Here is a 19,028-nt window from a genome sequence, read left to right on the forward strand (position 1 = left end):
GGGTTTGGGACACCCGGGGTTTGTGGTGTCCCAAGTGTGGCAGAGAACACTGCAGGGTGGCAGCGAGGGTTGGGCTGTGCCATTCCCTGGAGCATGGCCACAGGGCAAGCAAGGCAAGGAGGGAGGCTGCAGGGCTGTGAGAGCTGAAGGAGAATGTGGAGCCAGGGGAGCAGCAGGGCTGGTGGGGACAGGGAAGACCCTGAAGAGCCTGGCCCAGACCCTGCTGAACCCGGCTGGGAGGGCAGCGACGTGGAAAGGGGAGGAAGGAGAGTGGCATTTACCTGCGGAGCTTCCCGGTGCCCTGGCTGCAGGCTCCCTGCCAGCCACCTCCCTCGAGTGCTGCTCCAGACGGCTGCACCTCCCAGCTCACTGCTTGGCCTTTCTCCTTTTTTTGGGGTCTTTTTAATAATGTATTTACTGTCCTCCCTCCCCTGCCCAGCCCCTGCCCTTCACCACCCCAATCACCGAGCGCCAGGCCTGCAGGAGGGGTTGGCTGTCCCTCCCCCCTGCTGCTCCACCTCCATCTCCACCTGAACCGGTGGAAGGAAAAAAAACCAACCCACAACAAACCCAACTCTGGCTCTTGGGGAGGGGAAAACAAAGAAAGGGGGAAAAGAGAAAAAAGGGAGGGGGGAAGCAACCCACCCACCCTGCCAGGTGCGTACAGGTTGCACAAGGAGGAAACCTGCCCCGCGCCCCCTGGCTAGCAAAGCCCACGGAGGTGTCCAGACAAGATGAAACCTGCAGCCAGAGCCCTCCCCACCGGTATTACCGGCTCGCCGGGCCCCGGGGACGCCCGGGGGCTCCTCTGGAGGGAGCCTGAGGGACTTGGGGGCGTCTGCTCAGCGCGGCGCTGCGGGGAGAGCTCCTCTGGGACCGTGGTTAGCTGAGCACCAGCAGACAGCGCTGCCAGGCTTTGCTCAGGTGAGTCACTGGCGGAGCGAGGTGGGGGGAGGCTGGGCAGCCATGGCCGTGGGCATCTGGGGGTCTGCCGTTGGTTTCCTTCCCCTCCGTGATTTTAAAAGCCTCTTTGCCAGTTGAAGGTGGTGCCATGGGGTGGTTCCTCCAGCCGGTGGCGGCTGCAGGGAGCTGGGTCTAGCTGCGGCCACCGGCGGGCAGATGCAGATCGCTGTCAATAATTACCAAGGAGGTGATTAGGTCCCCGGCGAGCCCCAGGCAGAGGCTGCGTTCCCAGCGGCGGCAGCGCCTGCGCCGCAGCCAACCTGGGCTGGTGTTAAGGCAACTGACCTGACCCCAGCCCCTGAGCAGGGAAAACACTGCCAGGCACACGGCTTAGGGCCAGAAAGTGCTGACAAGAAGCTGCTTTCCTCTTGCTCTGGCAGGATTAGAGGCTTGGGGGTGGTGTGGAGGTCCCGGTACCTTCACCGGGTGGCTTCCACACCCTGCACCGAGCCTGGGGTGGGTGAACGGCAGCCCGGGGAGGGTCCTTCAGCCTTCCACAGTCCCTAACTCTGAAAAAAGAAAACTGCTCAAACGTCCCCTTTGCAAAGGAGGAGCAGCAGGGCTGCGGGGCTGAGCACTGCCGTGCGCTGCTGCCGCCGGGACCGGCAGCGGCCCTGCCGCTCCCCTCCGCCAGCAACCGGCACCGGCTCCCTTCCAACTCTCTGTTTATTGTCATTTGTTTAGCGACCGCCTCTCGCCGTCCGCCGCCCCCACCACGGCAACCGGCCGAAAGTCGAGGCTACCCCTCGGGGGGCGCCGGGGGCTGGGTGAGGGCGGCTGAGCGCGGCCCCGGCGGCTGAGCGCGGCCCCGGCAGCTGAGCGCGGCCCCGGCCCTGAGAGCAGCGCTCAGGCGAGGGAGCAAATGGCCTGGTCTGGCCTGCAGGCGGCGCTCGGCAGCGCAGCTCTGCCCTCTCCGCGCCGGCTGTCGCGGTCCGTGCGGGTGCAGCGCAGGGGCTGCCTGCGTGGTGCAACAAGGGCGGCGAGCAGGGCAGGGGTCTCCCGCTGGTGTGGGCGCTGGTGGAGGGTCTGCACACCTGCACAGGGGGATGGCTGCAGCACAGAACAAGAGAGCTCAGCCCTGAGGAGAGACTTCGTCCCGACCTGCGCTGCTCCTGATGGCTTGCCCGGGGGCTGACCCCCGAGTTCTGCACATAAACCCCTCCTGAACGCAGGGCTGTGGAGGTAGGGGTGGACTCAGCCAGTCTGGAGGGTGTGAGGAGGTGGGGGTGCCTGAAGCTGGCAGGGCTGGGGTTCAGGCTAGCAGCAGGTCACCCTTGCCAGCCCTGGTTCTCAGGGGGCTGTTTCCCACTGTGTGGCCAGCGGGGGTGTCCCCCAGCCAGCACCCACACTTGCCCTAGCTCCAGGCTACACACAGCTGGTTCAGTCCCAGCCACCTTTGATTGCCCATGGTAGAAGGAAGAGAGGCTTGCAGGGGGCATCCCTTTGGGTGATGTGGGGGCAGGAGTGGCATGGGTGTGGCATGGGTGTGCCTGGGCAGCAGCTGCAGTTCTGGCCACTGGTGTCTGCATGGCTGCTGTGTTTATTTACCCATCTCACTCGGGATCCTCGGGCCAGGCACGGCTCTCGGGGTGCTCAGGGCAGACAGAGCAAAACACAGGCAGCCTAATGCCAGCGTTTCCCAGTGCCCATGGACAGAGCAGGCTGGAGCTGCAGCCACGTGGTGGCCATGCTGAGGCTGTGCCGTGGGGCAGGGGGAAGGACTCAGAGGGGCCAGAGCAGGGAGGTCACGGAAGGCAGGGCAGAGAGAAGGCAAAGTGCAAAAGAAGAGCTGGAGAGGGGAGCTGGAGCGAGGTGCCTGGCAGCGTGCTGATGCCAGCAGCATGTTGGGGCAGGGGCTGGCTGGGTGCTCACACAGCACCAGCTGGAGGCTGCACCGTGGTTCATCCCTGGTGCCAAAGCTCTTCCCTGGTGCGCAGCTTCCTTCCTCCTCATGGCCATGCAAGCTGGAAAGGATCCTCCTGCTGTGAAGCCACCGATCGCTTCCCAGCTGAAGTCCAAGCCCAGTCACAGCTGGGACATGTGGCTTGTCTCCGTGGGCACTGCCAGGGTGGTTCCTCTCATGTCCATGGCACTGCCAGGCTGGGGACAGGGGCTCAGATCCGTGGTTCTCCGTGCAGAGCAGCGGCTACACCTCAGTGGAGTACTCCATCATGCTGGGGGAGAAAGGAGATGGGGCTGGTGGGAGGGAACTGGCTGGACTGGGAGGTGTGGGAACGCTGAGGGTGGGAACAGGGCCTCATGCCAGGAATAAATGGAGAGAAAGAAAATGAGACAGTGTGTGGAAAATCCCTGCCTGGGGGCAGTCAGAGCCTGCAGGCTGCATGGGGGCAGTGTGGTCACTCCCTGCTGCTCACACCTGGGTTGTGGGTGGCAGCTGGGACAGGGTGATGGTGAGAAGGGGCAGGCTGAGCCCTGCTCCAAAGCTGGGGCCCGTGAAGGCCAGCAGGGGGGCCCAGCCTGTGGCTTTCAGCCGTGCTGCTTCTGTGCCCAGCTGAAACACTTTGGCTCTGTTTTAAAGCAAAATTTAAATGTTGTGCAAAATCGCTCCTGGAGTTAACCTGGAGCTTCTCTTTCTGTCAAGGAAGAGCCAAGGCCAAGCAGAGCCTTCCCCTGGGGAGCACCAGTGGTGAATGGCCTCAGGTGGGACTTGTTTCACCAGCTTGGAGTGGTTAAAAGCCACCTGGGGCCGTGGGTGTGGGAGCAGGCAGGGGGAGATGGATCCTTGGCCTGGTGCAGCTCCTCTCGGGCAGAGCATTTCCTGCTGAGATGCTGGAGGCTGGGGGAGAAGCTGCCCTGGGGGCAGAAGGGTAGGGTTCCCCCTGCCCCATGACCGTGGTGGTGTCAGCCTGGCCATGGGGCTCAGGAGCAGAGAGATGCTGCAGCCGGGCAGGGCTCCTGCTGTGCTGTGCCACCTCTCAGCGTGGCAGCCCGTGGCATCTCCTGGGGCACCACCCACCTCAGTTCTTTCCGCAGGTTGCTGTGTTTGCTGACCAGGAACTGGTTCTTGACCGACTGGGGGACGTCAGGGATGTACCAGGCAGCGATCAGCTTGACGCAGAGGGCCACATGCTGCGGGCAGCAGAGGGCATGGCAGAGGGCACGGCAGAGGGCAGCTCCCCGCGCTGGGGTAGGGCGGCCCCTCGCTGCCATCCCGCCCAGCCGCCTCCCGGGGGCTCACCTCGAAGAGGATGAGGAAGGCGAGGCGGGCAGCGAAGATGTGCCAGAACTGCACGGTGTAGCTGTAGTCGTCGGCGTTGCGGTAATCTCGGTACCTGCAGCACAGCCCCGCGGTGCCAGCTGCCCACGGGCGCCCCGCAGCAGCCCCAGCAGCTTCCCTGGCTGCGCCCGGCGCTGCCCGGCTCCGCTGCAGCCCGGGCTCGGGAGAGGGGCGCGGGGAGCCCCGGGGTCGGCCCCGGGCTGCTGTTACCTGCACTCCCTGCTCTGGCTGCCGTTGAAGCCGGGCAGTGCCTCGGCCCTCGTCTGGGGCTCGAAGTCCTGGGTGCGGAACACGGAGAGGCTGTAGTTGATGTACCCAGTGGAGCAGCTGCGGGGGGAGAGGCCACATCTGGGCACGCTGCGGGAGCCGTGGTGTCCTGGGCTGGAAGCCGCAGCCCTTGCGCCTGCCGGGGCGCTCTGGCTGCTGCAGAAGGCACCGGCCCGCAGCTTTCCTTCCGGGCTGGGAGGGACCTCAAAGCTCATCCAGCTCCAGCCCCCTGCCACGGGCAGGGGCACCTCCCCCCAGCCCAGGCTGCTCAAGGCTTCATCCAGCCTGGCCTGGAACACCTCCAGGGAGGGGACAGCCACAGCCTCCCCGGGCAGCCTGTGCCAGAGTCTCCCCAGCCTCACTGGAAAGAATTTCTTCCTCATCTCCAGTCTCGCCCTGCCCTCTGCCAGCTTTTCCCTGCTGTGTGGATTCTCAGGTGATTGAGCACAGACCCCATGGTTCTGGGGAGACCAGCACCCCTCTGGGGCTCTCCCTCACCTCCCTAGCTGCACAAAGCCTGGGGGAAATGATGGTTTCTGAGGCTTCTGTCCAGCCTGAGTGGACTTGGCCAGTGGGCCAAGGCTTGGAGGAAAGAGGGGAGGGCAAAAGAGAGCTTGTGTGGGCCCCCAGGGTGTCCTGCAGCTCTCCAGTGCCCCTGGTGCTCTGTCCACGCAGGGCCACGGGGGTAAGGTGAGTGGGAGGCTGAAGGTGCTACCATCTGGAATGCCCTCCCCTTCTCCCTTGCCCTCTGCCCCACTGTGTGGGGGTCCTGCTGCCTCGTGGCTCTGGGGCAGGCAGGGGCAGCGCTGGGGGCAGGCAGGGCAGCACTCACTCCACACCAGAGCTGTTCTCTGCCATGCAGGGGCTGTAGGTGTATTTGTAGACCTGCAGGGGGATGAAGTCGGAGGTGATGGCGATCACCAGCCCGTTGCCGATGACGGCCAGGATGCCGATGGCCTCCAGCACCTGCAGCCAGACCCCTGCGGGAGAGCAGCAGCTGCTGAGGCTCCTGACAGCTCCCTGCTGCTGCTCCAGGGCTACAGGACTGCGAGCCTCGGCTGCTGGCCAGCGGAGGTGAAGGCAGGAGGCCCCCAAGCTGCTCTGGAGCAGCTTCTCTTGCCCCAGCCCACAGCTCTGCCTGTGCCCTGCTCTCCCCTTGAGGGCAGGTTCCAGGGCAGCAGCGCCGGGGGGCGGGGAAGGGAGGGCAGCAGTGCCGGGGTGGGGGGCAGCAGCGCCGGGGGGGGGGGGGCGGCAGCAGCGCCGGGGGCCCCTTCTCACCGATGTCGTTGGCCTTGCGGGGCACCAGGCGCCGGTACAGCCTCATCATCTTGATGGCATCCAGGTGGATCTCAAAGATGTTGTTGAGGAAGGCCAGGAGCGGGGCCAGGGGGAAAGCAGCCACGAAGATGGTGGTGAAGCTGTACTGGATCACTGCAGGGGAGGGAAGTGCTGGGGGAAGCCGCGACCTGGGGGACGTCCCACAGGGTCCTGACTTGCTGCCTGGGTTTGTCCTGCTTTGTGGCTTGTCTGGGGGGCTGTGAAGGGGGGGCAGAGACCTGTCCTGGGGACCCCACATCCCCACGGGGGACACCCACCTTTCACAGGGCTACTGGAGAGGGGGATCTGTGGACCCCACAGGGCACTGGGTGAGCCACCTTGGTGCTCCTGGGAGGACTGGAAGGTCCTAGGCAGGGCACCAGGAGTGCTCTCTCTTGTCTTGGGAACGATCTGCTCGGTGTGCCAGGGCTGGCATAGAGCTGTGCCTTGGAGCTGTGCCTTGCCTACAGCTGTGCCCCTCAGCAGCAGACCCTCTCCAGCCAAGGAGGGTCTGTGCCCAGGATCCCCCCTGCCCTACCTACCCATCTCCAGGAACTCATCAAACAGGCTGAAGACGTTGACCTCGTTGAGCCGATAGTTGTTCAGCCACTGCCTCTTGCAGGGGTCCTCAGCCTCCTCCTCCTCCCCCAGCACCGAGCTCCTCTGCCGCGGGCGCTGCCGCTTCTTGCGCAGCCTGTGGGCGATGCAGCTGCAAGGGGAGGCAGCGGTTGCAGGGCTGCCTGCAGGGCCCAGCGGGAGGGCAAGGAGGAAATCCTGGCCCAAGGAGCAGGGTTCGGCTCTGCAGGAGCCAGGGTTCGGCTCTGCCGGAGCCAGGGTTAGGCTCTGCCGGAGCCGGGGTTCGGCTCTGCCGGAGCCAGGGTTCGGCTCTGCCGGAGCCGGGGTTCGGCTCTGCCGGAGCCGGGGTTAGGCTCTGCCGGAGCCGGGGTTAGGCTCTGCCGGAGCCGGGGTTCGGCTCTGCCGGAGCCGGGGTTAGGCTCTGCCGGAGCCGGGGTTAGGCTCTGCCGGAGCCGGGGTTCGGCTCTGCCGGAGGCAGGGTTCGGCTCTGCAGGAGCCAGGGTTCGGCTCTGCCGGAGCCGGGGTTAGGCTCTGCCGGAGCCAGGGTTAGGCTCTGCCGGAGCAGGGTTAGGCTCTGCAGGAGCCAGGGTTAGGCTCTGCAGGAGCCAGGGTTAGGCTCTGCCGGAGCCAGGGTTAGGCTCTGCCGGAGCAGGGTTAGGCTCTGCCGGAGCCAGGGTTAGGCTCTGCCGGAGCAGGGTTAGGCTCTGCAGGAGCCAGGGTTAGGCTCTGCCGGAGCAGGGTTAGGCTCTGCAGGAGCCAGGGTTAGGCTCTGCCGGAGCCAGGGTTAGGCTCTGCCGGAGCAGGGCTAGGCTCTGCCGGAGCCGGGGTTAGGCTCTGCCGGAGCCGGGGTTAGGCTCTGCCGGAGCCGGGGTTAGGCTCTGCCGGAGCAGGGTTAGGCTCTGCCGGAGCCAGGGTTAGGCTCTGCCGGAGCCGGGGTTAGGCTCTGCCGGAGCCAGGGTTAGGCTCTGCCGGAGCCGGGGTTAGGCTCTGCCGGAGCAGGGTTTGGCTCTGCCGGAGCTGGGAAGCCGCCCTGGGGGCCCAGCAGCGAGCGCTGCCGGGAGGGCTTACGGGATGAGGTACTCCATGACGTTGCTGATGGTCTGCTTGAGCAGCATGATGGTGGCCATCTGGATGAAGAGGTCGGTGATGCAGCCGCTGGGGTGGCACTGAAAGGCAGAGCGGAGCGGCTGTGCCCTGCGCCTGGCCGCGGGGGCTCCTTGGCCAGGGCAGGGGAGGAAGCTGAGGCGCCCAGAGCCTTGCCAGGCAGCAGGGAGCAGGAGTGGTGGGGTGGGGTCAGAGCTCCCGGGCCAGCCCCTCACCTCCTCCAGCCTCCACTTGCCAGCGATGCGCACGTAGTTGCCCGGGTGGCCGTTGATCCTGGGCAGGGAGGCAACAGGGAGAGCTGCTGAGCCCCAGGAGCCTTCAGGAGCTCCAGGCACCAGTAGAGAAGCGAGGGGCTTCCCCCCACCCCCTGCCCCCAGGAGAAGCCCTGGCCCTCCTGACGTCCCAGACGGGGTCCCTGTGTGTGGCAAGGAGGGGAAGGGACTGGGCTGTCCCTGGGCTTTGGGGAGAGTTGGGGATGTGTGTCCCAAACCCAGGGTCCCCTCCCCTCTCCCGCCAGGGTCCCCAGCCAGCACTCACCGTCCCAGGAAGAAGGCAATGTAGATGAGTGAGGAGAAGTGAGTGAAGAACTGGAAGGTGAAGATCTTCATGGTGAACTTTTTCTCCCGCTGGGAGAAGGACCTTGGCTTCTCTGGGGAAGGGAGAAAGGCACAGGGACTGGGGCACAGGGAGGTGGGACCTTGCCCTGCTCCTCCCTGGGTGCCACAGCAGCACTTTGAAGGTTGGAAGGGTGTCCCTGCTGCTCGTGGAGCCCTCCCTGCCCTTCACCTGAGCCTTTGGATGAGGCTGAGCCCAGCTAAGCAGAGAGGTCCCACAGGGCCATGAGCTGCTGCAGAAGCAGCTCTTAGCTGGGAGGAAAGCTGTGCTGTGGCCTCTCCTGCAGCTGTGTTGGCTTCCTGCTCACACCCAGCCTTAGCCCTGCAGGTGACCACCTCCCCAAAGCCTGCTGTGGAGCAGGCAGCCCGAGGGCCACGGGTGGCCTTGTGTGCTAGAGAGCTGCCAGCAGCTCGGGAGAAGCTTTGGGAGGAGGGGGGGAGGGAAGGGGCCAGGAGCCTGGCTGCACTCGGGGCCCAGGCTGCAGGCAGCCCGGGTTTGCCTTACCCAGGTCGCAGAGGAAGAGAGCCACTCGCCTGTTGACCTGCAGGAGAGATGTGGAATGAGAGGGGAGGGGTGGTGGTGGCAGAGCAAGGAGGAGACCCCTGGCAGCCCGTGCCCTGCTGCACACCTTGGTCATGATGACGATGGTGAGGTAGTGCAGCACGGCCCCGGTCACCACGGCCACGGTGTTCGCCTGCTCCCGGAGCAGCTCCGACTCGCTCTGGCTGAAGAGGGCAGTGGCCACCACCCGGTACACCACCAGCGCCTGGGCGATGCCGATCATCACCACGATCTGCAGAGGGGCGCAGCAGGGCATCGGAAGCGGGGCAGGGAGAGGCTGTGCCCATCCCACCTGAGGACCACCAGCTCCCCAGAGCCTGCCTCCCGCCGCCAGGGCTCATCCAGATGTGGCCTCAGATGCAGTCAGCACTCTTCAGGTGGGATGAGAAATGCCTAAGGTGGAGGTCTGCCCCTGAACTCTTTGTCTGGCCCCTCTCCCCTGGCCGGGGGGAGCAGCAAGGGCAGCCAGGGTTTGCCTCTTACTGCCCTGATCCTCTCTGCCGTCAGCCTGGGTGCCCGGGGGGTGGTTGCCCTTCCCACCAGCACGGCGAGGTGAGGGCAGGGAGGCTCCTGGATCACCGTGATGGGCACAGACCTGCCCTAACAACCTGGCCTCTGCCTTTGCTCCAGCAGCAGGACACACCGAGGTGCTGAGCTCGCAGAAGAGAGCAGGGAGGGAAGGAGGGAACCCCCCACGGTGCCCTGGCGCCTACCATCACCAGCACCAAGGTGAGGACGATGGTGCTGCGGAGGTAGGAGTGCTGGTACCGCCGGGGCTCGTGCTGCAAGTTGTTGATCAGCTCCAGGGCCAGCTCCTCCTGCAAAAGATGTGTTCAGAAAGTCCCAAAAGGGGGAAGGAAGGGTCCAGCAGAGCTGTGCCTGGGGAGGGGAAGTCCAGGGGCTGTGTGTTGGACACAGGGGATGAGCAGCACCAGGGACAAACACCCAGCCCTCAGCAGCTTGGGCAGTGCCAGCCGAGCTCAGGCCCTCGAGAAGAGGCCAGCAGCTGCCTGGCTCCCTGGAGAGCTGCAGCTCCCCCGGGGCTGCCAGGTGTAGGCTTTGCTGTGAAGGGTCCCCATGAGCTGTCCACAGCTTCACCTGCTCCTCATCCCACCCGTACAGGTCCCAGTTGGTGACCACAGTGGCTCTGTTCCTCTTCCACAGCTCCAGGAACACAGTGGCTGTGTGGGGAAGGAGAGAGCAGTGTCACCCCTGGGGCTGGCTCTGGAGGTGAAGTTCCTTCTGTCCCTCAGAGCAGGATGGATGCCCATGTCCCCAGCCAGCCTGGTGGCAAATTAAGGCCCTGGGCACACAGCAGTGAGTGTTGGCCCTGTGTGGGGGTGAGCGTTCGGGGGGGGTCAGTCCCCCTCCTGTGTCCCAGGGGATCTGTTACAAACTCGAGTAAGCCCCAGAGGTGTTCTGCTGTGGTGCCCACGTCTGCATGGCACCCTCCAGCCACATGAATCTGGGTGAATGACAAATCCACCCTTCGAGTGGCACCGGTGCCCTGCACCCTGGCACGGCTGCGCTGCTGCAGATCCCTTCCCAGACACCCCCTCTGTCACCTGGGGTGGCCTTTTTGGCTTGTCCCTGTGTAAACCAGCCCAGAGCCACAGGCAAGACCACGTCCATGGCCTGCTCAGACCGTGGGCTCCGAGCTGGAGCACCCAGCCCAGACCCCTGGTGCTGTCTGGGGCTGCAGCAAAGTCAGGTGAGATGTGCAGCACAGCAGCTCAGAGGCCACACAGCAGGCTGGGGAGGGTGCTGCTGGTCCCTCCTTCTGCAGCTGCCAGCACCTGCAGGCTCAAAGAGCCTGGCCAGAGGGGCTGTTGGGTGCTTTGCAGGAGTTTGTGGTGGGGAAAGGAGTCAAAGCTTCCAGGCAGGATGGGCAGGGAGTGTTTGGGGAGCTGGAGGTGGTTGCTGAGCTGCTTTTGTTCCTTGCTAGCTTGAGAGGGGAGCTGGTGGCCCTGCCAGTGGTGGCCCCTGCATGGTGAAGCTGTCTGGTGTCCTGCTCCTCTCCACCTCCCCCCAAGCCACAGTGGGCTGATCCCTCCTGCAAGCTGTGTGTGCTTGGCCCCAGGACGCTGGCACCTACCCCAGATTGCCATGAACATGGCAAACACAACGGTGGCCTCGTTGTCAATCATGTGAGTGACCTGCAGCAGAGCAAGGGAGATGTGGTGGGCGAGGGGGCAGGGGCTGTGGCACCTCGGGGGGTGGGGAGGGGCCTCCGTGCTCAGTGCTTCTCTTCCCCCCTGCCCCCAAGCAGGCAAAGGTGCTGCAAGAGGGCAGTGCAGGAAGGGGATGGGCACTGGGGCTTGGGGGTGGTGAACTCTCCCCGGGTGGGGATGGAGGCCATGCCCTGGCTGTGCCTCCTCCTTACAGAGCTCAGTGGAGGTGTCCTGCTGGGGTGGCTTCTGCCGGTGCTGAGGGTGGTGTCTGCCCACCCTTTGCCCCGAGGCTGCCCTGGGGAGGGAGCTGCCTACCTTGGCATAGGTGCAGGTGTCAGAGAGGTACCAGAAGGGACAGTTCTGGTCGCAGAGCGGGCACATGACGGTGGTGTTGGCTTCACAGATCTCCTTGCTGGAGAGAAAGGTGCAGGGGGGTGACTGTCCCAAAGCCACCTGCAGAGCAGGGCTGCAGGACAGGGTGTGCCTGGCACCCCAGCTGCCTTACCTCACCTGGCTGGAGCTGAAGATGGTGATGCCACTGACGAAGGTCAGGAAGCCTGCCAGGGCGGCGATGCCCAGCAGCCGCGTGTACCAGCCCAGCCAGGCGAAGTACAGTGCCACCTTCTCCCCAAAGTAGCACCTGGGGGGGGGGCAGGGCTTGCTTCGTGGCCAGGGGAGGGGGTGGCATTGCTGGGGTCGCTCTCCCACCCCCCGGGGATGCAGCAGTGCTGCCTGCATGCCTGGGGGGGGTGGGTTTGAGTCAGCACAGCTGGAGGGACCCCAAGGGTGCAGCACTTCCGTGGGCACCGCAGCAGCAGCAGCTGAGCCTCCTCACACTGAGTGCTTGGGAACGGAGTGCAGTGCGTGGGGGACACCACTGAGGGGCTGGGAGCACAGGGCAGGGGCAACAGCAGGATGCTGTGGGGTCTGGCTGGGGCAGGGCTGTCCAGAGGAGCCCAGGAGCAGGCTGCTCATGTGCTCAGCCCAGCTGGTGGTGGTGCAAACAAGGGGGTGAGGTTTCCTCTCTTGTGGGAGAAGAGCCAGGTTCAGAGCAAGGGAGCACAGGAGCCTGGCAGAGGGCTCGAAGCTCTCTGGGTCTCGGGTGGGAGCTCTGGGCTGGGAGGCTCTGCTGAGGCTCCTCTGCCCCTGTTACCTGATCTTCTCGATGGGCTGGTGCTGAAAGAGGCTTCTCCAGCGAGCCCATTTCTCCTTCAGGAATTCCCTTACCTCTTCTTTCTGCAGGCAGAGTGTTGGACACAGGATGACCAGGGCAAGGTCCCCCCCCAGCCCCCAGGCGGCTGTCTGGAGCTTTGTTGTGCCCTTCGTGCAGCTCCCAAGGGCCTCCCCCCCAGCCTTGCTTCTCCAGCTCCAGCAGGCTGTGCTCAGCCTCACCTCGTGCAGGGGAAAGGAAGCCTCAAAGACCTTCTTCTTCATCAGGTCGTGCAGCTTCTCTGGGGGCAGAGCAGAGCAGGGAGTGTTAGTGAAGCTGTGTGCTCCCTGCCAGGCAGAGCCTGGAGCCTCTGAGCGGGGCAGGAAGAATGCCTGGGAGAGGCTGAGCTCCCCAGCAGGCATCAGCACTGATCCTCGGGGGGCTGCAGGCTCTGCCTGGCTCTGGGAGCACAGAGCAGGTCCTTAGGGACAGGAGGAAGCCAACACCCTGTGCCTTGCCTGTCCTGGGGTGTCAGAGAGGGGTGAGGTCTTTGGGGATACAGGAGAGCAGCAGTGGGCAGCTGAGGGCAGGGGGCAGGGAGCAGAAAGCTGCCACTGTTCCTGCACTCCATACCTCTCACCCTCTGGGTACAGCTGTAGAGCCAGGCTGGGCATTGCCCCCCGGCCCTGGTCCCTTACCCAGGTCGGGGGTCACTGTGTTCTGCAGGATGAAGCTCACGATCCGGATCCTGAGCAAGGAGAAACTGGGGTCAGAGACTGCCTGGGGGGCACAGACTTGTGCTGGGGGGGAGGGGTGCCCCAAAATCCCGGGAAGGAGAAGGGGAGGAGAGGGGAAGCTGGCAGTGGGCAGGGGGGCACTGGCAGCTTTGTGTGTGGGAGGTGGAGGTGGCCTGAGGAAGATGAGGAGCCTGGCACAGCACTGAGCTGGGCATGGGTGCTGGTGTGGGCAAGGGGACTGCAAGACGCTGGAGCTCAGCAGCCCTGCTCAGCACCTACCTGGTGGTCACTGGTACCTCCTGGTGGGCATCAGGGCTGTGCCAGCTGCGGTCAGGGTTCCTCAGCAGCTGTTGGTATTTGTGGAAGAGCTGCCGCGGGGCTCGCAGTCCATAGAAGAGCTTCTGGTCCTCGATCTTCTGCTGGGGCAGAGGAGGGCTGGGAGAGCAGCACTGGCAGGGCCAGAGGGGCAGGGAAGGGGCTGAGCTGCCAGGGCCAGGGGCTGAGTGAGCCTTGGGGTGGGGTTTGCCCTGGCTGGACAAGTGGTTTGCGTCCCAGAACCAGCACAGGGGTCAGCTCGGCGGCTGAGCTCTCTCCCACCTCCTGGGATGCAGGAGCCTGTGCCAGGCTGCCACAGATGGCCAAGTGTCCACTGCCCGTCCCTCCTACAGCCTCTCACCTTGATGGTGAAGCCCTTCTTGCTCAGCTCATCCAGGAACTTCTTCCTCTTGATCTCCTTCTGGCTGCCCACCTCGTGGATGTCACTTACCAGGACGAAGTCCCACTTCTCATCATCCTGCTGAAGGGACAGGCCAGGGAGCTGCTGAGGAGGAGAGCTCTCCCCTTCAGCTCCAGCCTTGCAGGGGCTTGGACCTCACTGACTGCACAGAGGGAACTGGGAGTGAGCAGGGGAGTGGGGTTGGGGAAACTGAGGCAGCTGCTGGCTTGGCACTGCCCTGTGAGCTGTGCAGGGGAGGCTTACCGGGGGGGCAAAGGGGTCGGAGTCCTCGACAGGGAATTCCCTCCAGGGAGTCAGTAGAATTTCATCCTGTGGAGGAGAACACCAGCAAAGGCTTCAGCAGGCTCCTGGGAGGGGGTTTGGGTGCCTCAGGCTGTGCTGGTGCTCCAGAGCAGCAGAAGGGCTGAGCCCATGGGCAGCTGCTGGCAGTGCCAGGTAGCAGCCAGCTCCACCTGCCCTGCTCCTCACCCAGCAGCCACGGTGGGATGCCAGGGGGGGCTGAGAGCAGAGCTGCCTTCCAGTTTGCAGCAGTTAGGGGTCCTAGGGGGATTGCTGCTCAGGGGGTCTGCAGCCTCTCCTGACCTCTTCAGTGCCCATGCAATGTTTGGCACTCTTGGGTCCCAAGGCAGCCAGAGAAGAGGAAGAGCTCCAAACCCTTCCCTCCGTCCTGGACTTCGCTCCTCTCGTTTCGCCCTGATGCTTGTGCTGGGCGTGTGCCAGCTCAGCTCCCTCCCTGCTCCAGTGCCTTCCACAGCCTCCAGCCACGCTCTGCCCCACTCAGCCAGCAGTTTGGAATGGGTGGGGAGGGTGGCTTTGAATCCTGGAGAAGGGAGAGCCTGGCAGGGACAACCAGAGGCTCTCAGCCCCACGGCTGCAGTGGGGCTGGTGGCAAACCAGCTCCTGGAAAGCCTCCTGGGTGCCTCAGTCTGTGGCCAAGGCTGGGGAGGGCAGGACGAGCTGCTGACCCTTGGCTTCTGCTGGCTCCAAAGAGAGGCTGTGCAGGGGCCAGTGCTGCTCCTCACCTTCACCCTTTGCCCCTCAGGGTGCTCAGGCCCCCAGGTGCTGCAGCTCTGGTGATGAATGAAGGAAAGGGTGAGGGCATGGCAGCAGCTTCCCTCTGCCCTGTGTCAGTGCTGGGCATCTGCAGAAGCAGCACCCTTGGCTCTGGTGGGCACCCAGGACTGGAGCACTTCAGAGTACTCTGTCCCCATCTCCTCTGCCTGCTGGGACCTCAGCCTGGCTTCGTGGCCATAGTTCCCTCCCAGGAAAGAGGGCATCAGCCCTACCAGCCAGGCAGGGGACTGGGAAGGGGATGCCAGGCCTCAGACCCCAGTGAGCAGCAGGAGGCTCTGGCAGGTGTGGATGTGAGTGCAGCAGACACTCTGCAGGCCATGCTGTGCTGAGGCAGGGAATGGATCCTGACTTAAACCCAGGAGTTTGCTGGGTTTTATTTCCCCCCAGTTCTGTGCTGTGCCCCACGGGGCAGCCCCACGAGCAGGGCTGCTGCTGATGCCAAGGGCATGGGGATGCCATGCAGAAGCAGGAGGGAAGTGGAGAATCATCGCTCAGTGTTGCCACCAAAGATGCTGTGACCTGGAACAGTGACCAGCCAGACAAGTTCCTGCAGCTGCAGAGCAGTGGTGGTGCAACCATGGCCTGATGTAAGATCTGGGCTCCAAGCTTCCAGTGAAGAGTGAGGCCGTGGGAGCAGGAGACTGGGCCGAGGGAAGGGCAGAAGTGCTCTGCCAAACCCTCTCCCACGTGGAGCTGGGGCCTCACCCAAAGCAGAAGAGCTGTGAGGAGCCTGACCACAGGAAGCCAGAGTGAGGAGGCTGGAGGAGAGGATCCTCTCCCCAGAGGTGCTCTTACAGTAAGTTCTTTAAAGCAGAACTGCTCTGCCTCAAGGGTGTCCCAGTTTAGGTGGAGGGAGGCTGTGGGGTTGCCCTCTGCTGTGCCAGAGCTCTGGGCAGCTGTGGGGTGGAGGGGTTGGGGTTTGTCTCAGGTGGTCAGTGCCCAGCTGGTGCAGCAGCTCTTCCTGTCCCCAGCCAAGAGCCCCTCTGGGCACAGGGGAGGGAGCAGGAGCCATGGCAGGGCTCTGCCCCAGTGCTGATGCCCTGATGCTGGCATGGATGGGGTCTGGCACCAGCTCTCTGCAGGCTGTGTTGGCTCAGTCCTGCCTGTGTGCACCAGGCTCATCCTGCAGAGGCTGCAGCCTTCCAGCTCTAGCAGTGACCCCTGCCCCCCTGCTGTGGGGATGAGGGGGCTCAGGGTGTTCCTAGGTGCCCCTTGGCCCAGCTGCTCTGCTCAGAGTAAGGCAAATGGACCTGCTGGCATCACAGCTTCTGTTTCCTTGTGCAGGCTGCTCCTCTGCTGGGCACTCCAAGCATCCTGACCAGCACATCCTTGCCCAGGAGAAGAGGCTGGTGGAGTTACCATGGAAGGCTCACAAATGGGATGTGCCCAGCCCTGGGGCTTGGTCTGGAGCCAGGCTGGGAGAACAGAGTGGTGGAGGCCTTCCCCCAGATCCCTGGTGGTGCTACCAGCCCCTGCCTGTGCCCCACGGGGAGAGCTTCTGCAGAGCATCCTTCCTCCACCAGCTCTCCCAGCTGTGGCATCACTGCTCTCAGACCTGACCCTGCAGGTTCAAGGCTGCTCAGGACAGAGCAGTTCCTCCTGCTGAGCTCAGCTCCCTCCTGCAGTGCTTTCAGGTCTCAGACTTACGGTGCCAAGATCTCCTTTCTGCTGTGGGGAGGAGGGCTGGGGGCACAGGTAAGGAATGGTGGTGAGTGCCTGGACCTGCCTCCCCTCCCGGATCCCTGAGGAATTAACTTGGTCCCTGGGCTGTGCTAGAACAAACAACCCCAGCAGTCCCCCCCCAGGGTTCATCCTCAGCCCCTTGATCCTTTAGTGATGGCAACAAGTCCTGACACCCCCACCCCTGAGAGGAGGAGCTGCTGGCCTTGCCCCAGCCCCTGCCTCTGCTTCTCCAGCCCTGGAGTTCCCCAGCACTGAGCTAAGTCTCAGAAGGGACTCCTTGCTCCCTGCTCTTTCCAGCTGAGCCCTGAGGACCGGAGTGGCTCTGGGCAAGGAGGATGTGCTGGGCACTGGATGTTCCCATAGCAACTTGAGTTACCTCCTGGTGTCGGCTCTGCCGCGCAGCCACCACCCTGCTCAGCGCTGGGGAGCTGGCAGGAGCCTGTGAGTTATCCTGGCACAGGCATTCCCAGTGCCCACCCCTGGGGCTCTGTGTTAGGGGGGCTGCCAGGAGCAGGGCTGCCAGGAGCAGGGCTGCCAGGAGCAGGGGCTGAGAGCAGCAGCAGCCCAGCAGCCTCAGCTGGTTTCACAGATGCTAAGCCAACGGTGCAGGGTCCCAGCCTGCAGCTGGGGCCAGATGTGCCACGTCCATGGGGGCAGCTGCAGAAGGCAGTGACTTTGGGTACCCCCACAAGCACATTTTGAGTCCTGGGGGAGCAGAGGCAGTGCCTGATTCCGGCAGCAGGGCAGGCAGGGCAGGCAAAGCCACTGCAGCTCGAACCCTGGACTCTACTCCCTGCAGCGTGGAGGACAGGGCCTGGGCTGCTCTTGCCCTCCTCGTGGCTGGGGCAGAGCTGGAGGTGTGATGTGTGAGGGTGGAGGGGAAGTAAGCAGGAACTGAAATGTGGAAAAGGCTGCCTGGGGTCTCTCCTGCTGCTGCCCTGAGTGAGGCTCTGGACCCCCCAGAGAGGTGGAGCAGGCAGCCCTGGGCTGGGGCTGTGAGTAAGCCAAGCCTGGCCAGGGTCCTGCACCTGCCTCTTCCTTTCTCCTCGTGGCTCGGGGAGGGCCTGGGGAGGGCCTGGGGAGGGCCTGGCTGGTTCCCATCTCCCACACCAAGATGATCCAAGTGCTCTTCTCCCAGGGCTGTTCCTACCAAATGCTTCCTTTCCAGCACTTCCACCTTAGGGTTTCCTGAGGAGAGATTCTTTACTCTGAGGGTGGTGAGGCACTGGAACAGGCTGCCCAGAGCAGCTGGGGATGTCTCATCCCTGGAAGTGTTTAAGACCAGGCAGGATGAGTTTGTGCAGCCTGGGCTAGTAGGAGGTGTCCCTGCCCGTGGCAGGGGAGCTGTGGAACTGAGGGATCCTCAAGGTCCTTTCCAGCTGAAGCCATTCTCTTATTCTTTGACCTGTGTCAGCTGCACAAGCTGATGGCAGAGCCTCACCTGCTGCCCCAGCCTGGGAGACTCTGCCTGGCTTTTGGAATCACAGAGCTTCTCTCAGGCTGGAGGAAGAGCTTGGCACAGCTCCCTCTGCTCTTGCTGTAGTTCAGGTGCTCCTGGAGCCCCTGGGGCTGCCACCTCCACTGTGACTCTCCCTGGGTTTATATAAGCTCAAGATCTGATCCCAGCCCAAACCATCCTACTCTCATCCGTGCTCCAGCACCTCTGGCCCCTGCCCCCAGCACCTGCAGCTCGATGGGGTGCTGTGTGGGGCCTGGCCAGCAGCACACCTCTCTTGCTCACACCTTCACGGGAGGAAGGAGGCTGCTTGCTGGGGAGAGGAGCAGGAGGTTTCTGGTGCTTCGTGAGTGCTCCAAGGGCTGAAGCACAGAGAGGGAGACTGGGGCTGAGCAGTCCCAGGCTACAAGCGGTTCAGAGGTGCCAGAAAGCAGCCCCTGAGCAGTTTCTCTTTCCTACCTGCATGGCGGAGCGCTGAGCCTCTCTTTCCCCTCTCTCCCTTGGCCCCTCCAGGCAGGTCTCCGAGGAGCTGTCAGGCAGCCGGTGAGGCTGAGGCCGCAGGCAGAACAAGCCCGGAGGCTGCCGGGGCTGCTCGCAGCGTGGGGCTGCCTTCCGCGGCACCTTGCCCCAGGTCTCTCCCTGACTTCCGTGTGCCACTCACCTGCCTTGGGAGGGACCTGCCCCTGCCTGGCAGCAGGCAGATAGCAGAGGAGGAGAGGAGAGAGCTGCCCTTCACCCTCACACGAAGGAGTGGCAAGCCCAACACCGCCTAGCAGAGCAGGCAGGTAACCTGCTGCTGTCGCTCTGCCACCCCCCAAGTGCTCTGCCACCCTTAGTGCTCTGCCACCCCCCAAGTGCTCTGCCACCCTTAGTGCTCTGCCACCCTTAGTGCTCTGCCAACCCCTTGCTCTGCGCCCCCCCCCTCCCCCCCAGTGCTCTGCCACCCTTAGGGCTCTGCCACTCCCCCCAGTGCTCTGCCACCCTTAGTGCTCTGCCACCCCCATCTTCCCCCCCCGTCCCTCTCAGTGCCAGTGCTGCACCCTGTGAACATCCCCAGGAGGTGGCACAGACCAGAAAGTGCTGAGCTGTTCTGTACAGGGTGGGGGAAAAGCCCCCAGAGAGACACCAAAGCTGAGCTGTGCTGCCCCTGCCTGCTTCCCAGGGAGAGCTCTGGGGTGTGTGAGGGGCAGGGGATGGGAACAGCACTCGGGGGAGAGCAGATGGGAGGGGGCTGGGCTGAGGAAGCCTTCCTGAAGGAGGGCAGTGCTGGGAGCGGTGTGGCTGCTGGAGCAGGAAGGGCACTCGCTGTGCCCAGAGTGGTGTTCCCAGCCCAGCCAACAGCACTTTGGGGCTTTGCCAAGTGCCTTGAGCAGATGGAAT

General features: G+C 64.0%; 1 protein-coding gene across 1 annotated transcript; it reads right to left on the minus strand.

Moving 5' to 3' along the window:
* Nucleotides 1-3,013: 3,013 nt before the first annotated feature.
* Nucleotides 3,014-18,113, minus strand: ANO9 (anoctamin 9). The gene is made up of 24 exons (XM_054171719.1): nucleotides 18,108-18,113; nucleotides 13,679-13,744; nucleotides 13,376-13,492; nucleotides 12,979-13,115; nucleotides 12,661-12,710; nucleotides 12,205-12,263; nucleotides 11,966-12,048; nucleotides 11,318-11,452; nucleotides 11,128-11,224; nucleotides 10,737-10,797; nucleotides 9,740-9,822; nucleotides 9,355-9,459; nucleotides 8,709-8,873; nucleotides 8,585-8,621; nucleotides 8,003-8,114; nucleotides 7,681-7,738; nucleotides 7,430-7,527; nucleotides 6,328-6,494; nucleotides 5,747-5,899; nucleotides 5,301-5,448; nucleotides 4,412-4,528; nucleotides 4,163-4,256; nucleotides 3,941-4,053; nucleotides 3,014-3,137 (listed from the first exon to the last, which is right to left on the minus strand). Exons 1-24 carry the CDS (start codon nucleotides 18,111-18,113, stop codon nucleotides 3,110-3,112), a joined length of 2,289 nt encoding a protein of 762 aa, XP_054027694.1. The 3' UTR covers nucleotides 3,014-3,109.
* Nucleotides 18,114-19,028: the final 915 nt, after the last annotated feature.

This window comes from Dryobates pubescens, chromosome 22 (genome assembly GCF_014839835.1).
Source record: "Dryobates pubescens isolate bDryPub1 chromosome 22, bDryPub1.pri, whole genome shotgun sequence".
Lineage (NCBI taxonomy): Eukaryota > Metazoa > Chordata > Aves > Piciformes > Picidae > Dryobates > Dryobates pubescens.

Bases quoted from the DNA above. Each gene is read 5' to 3' on its own strand.
- ANO9 (XM_054171719.1), bottom strand. The intron at 11,225-11,317 runs GTAAGGCAGCTG...CTTTCTCTCCAG, and splicing joins TTCAGCTCCAGCCAGGTGAG to CAAGGAGATCTGTGAAGCCA. The intron at 7,528-7,680 runs GTGAGGGGCTGG...TCTGCCTTTCAG, and splicing joins GCAAGTGGAGGCTGGAGGAG to TGCCACCCCAGCGGCTGCAT.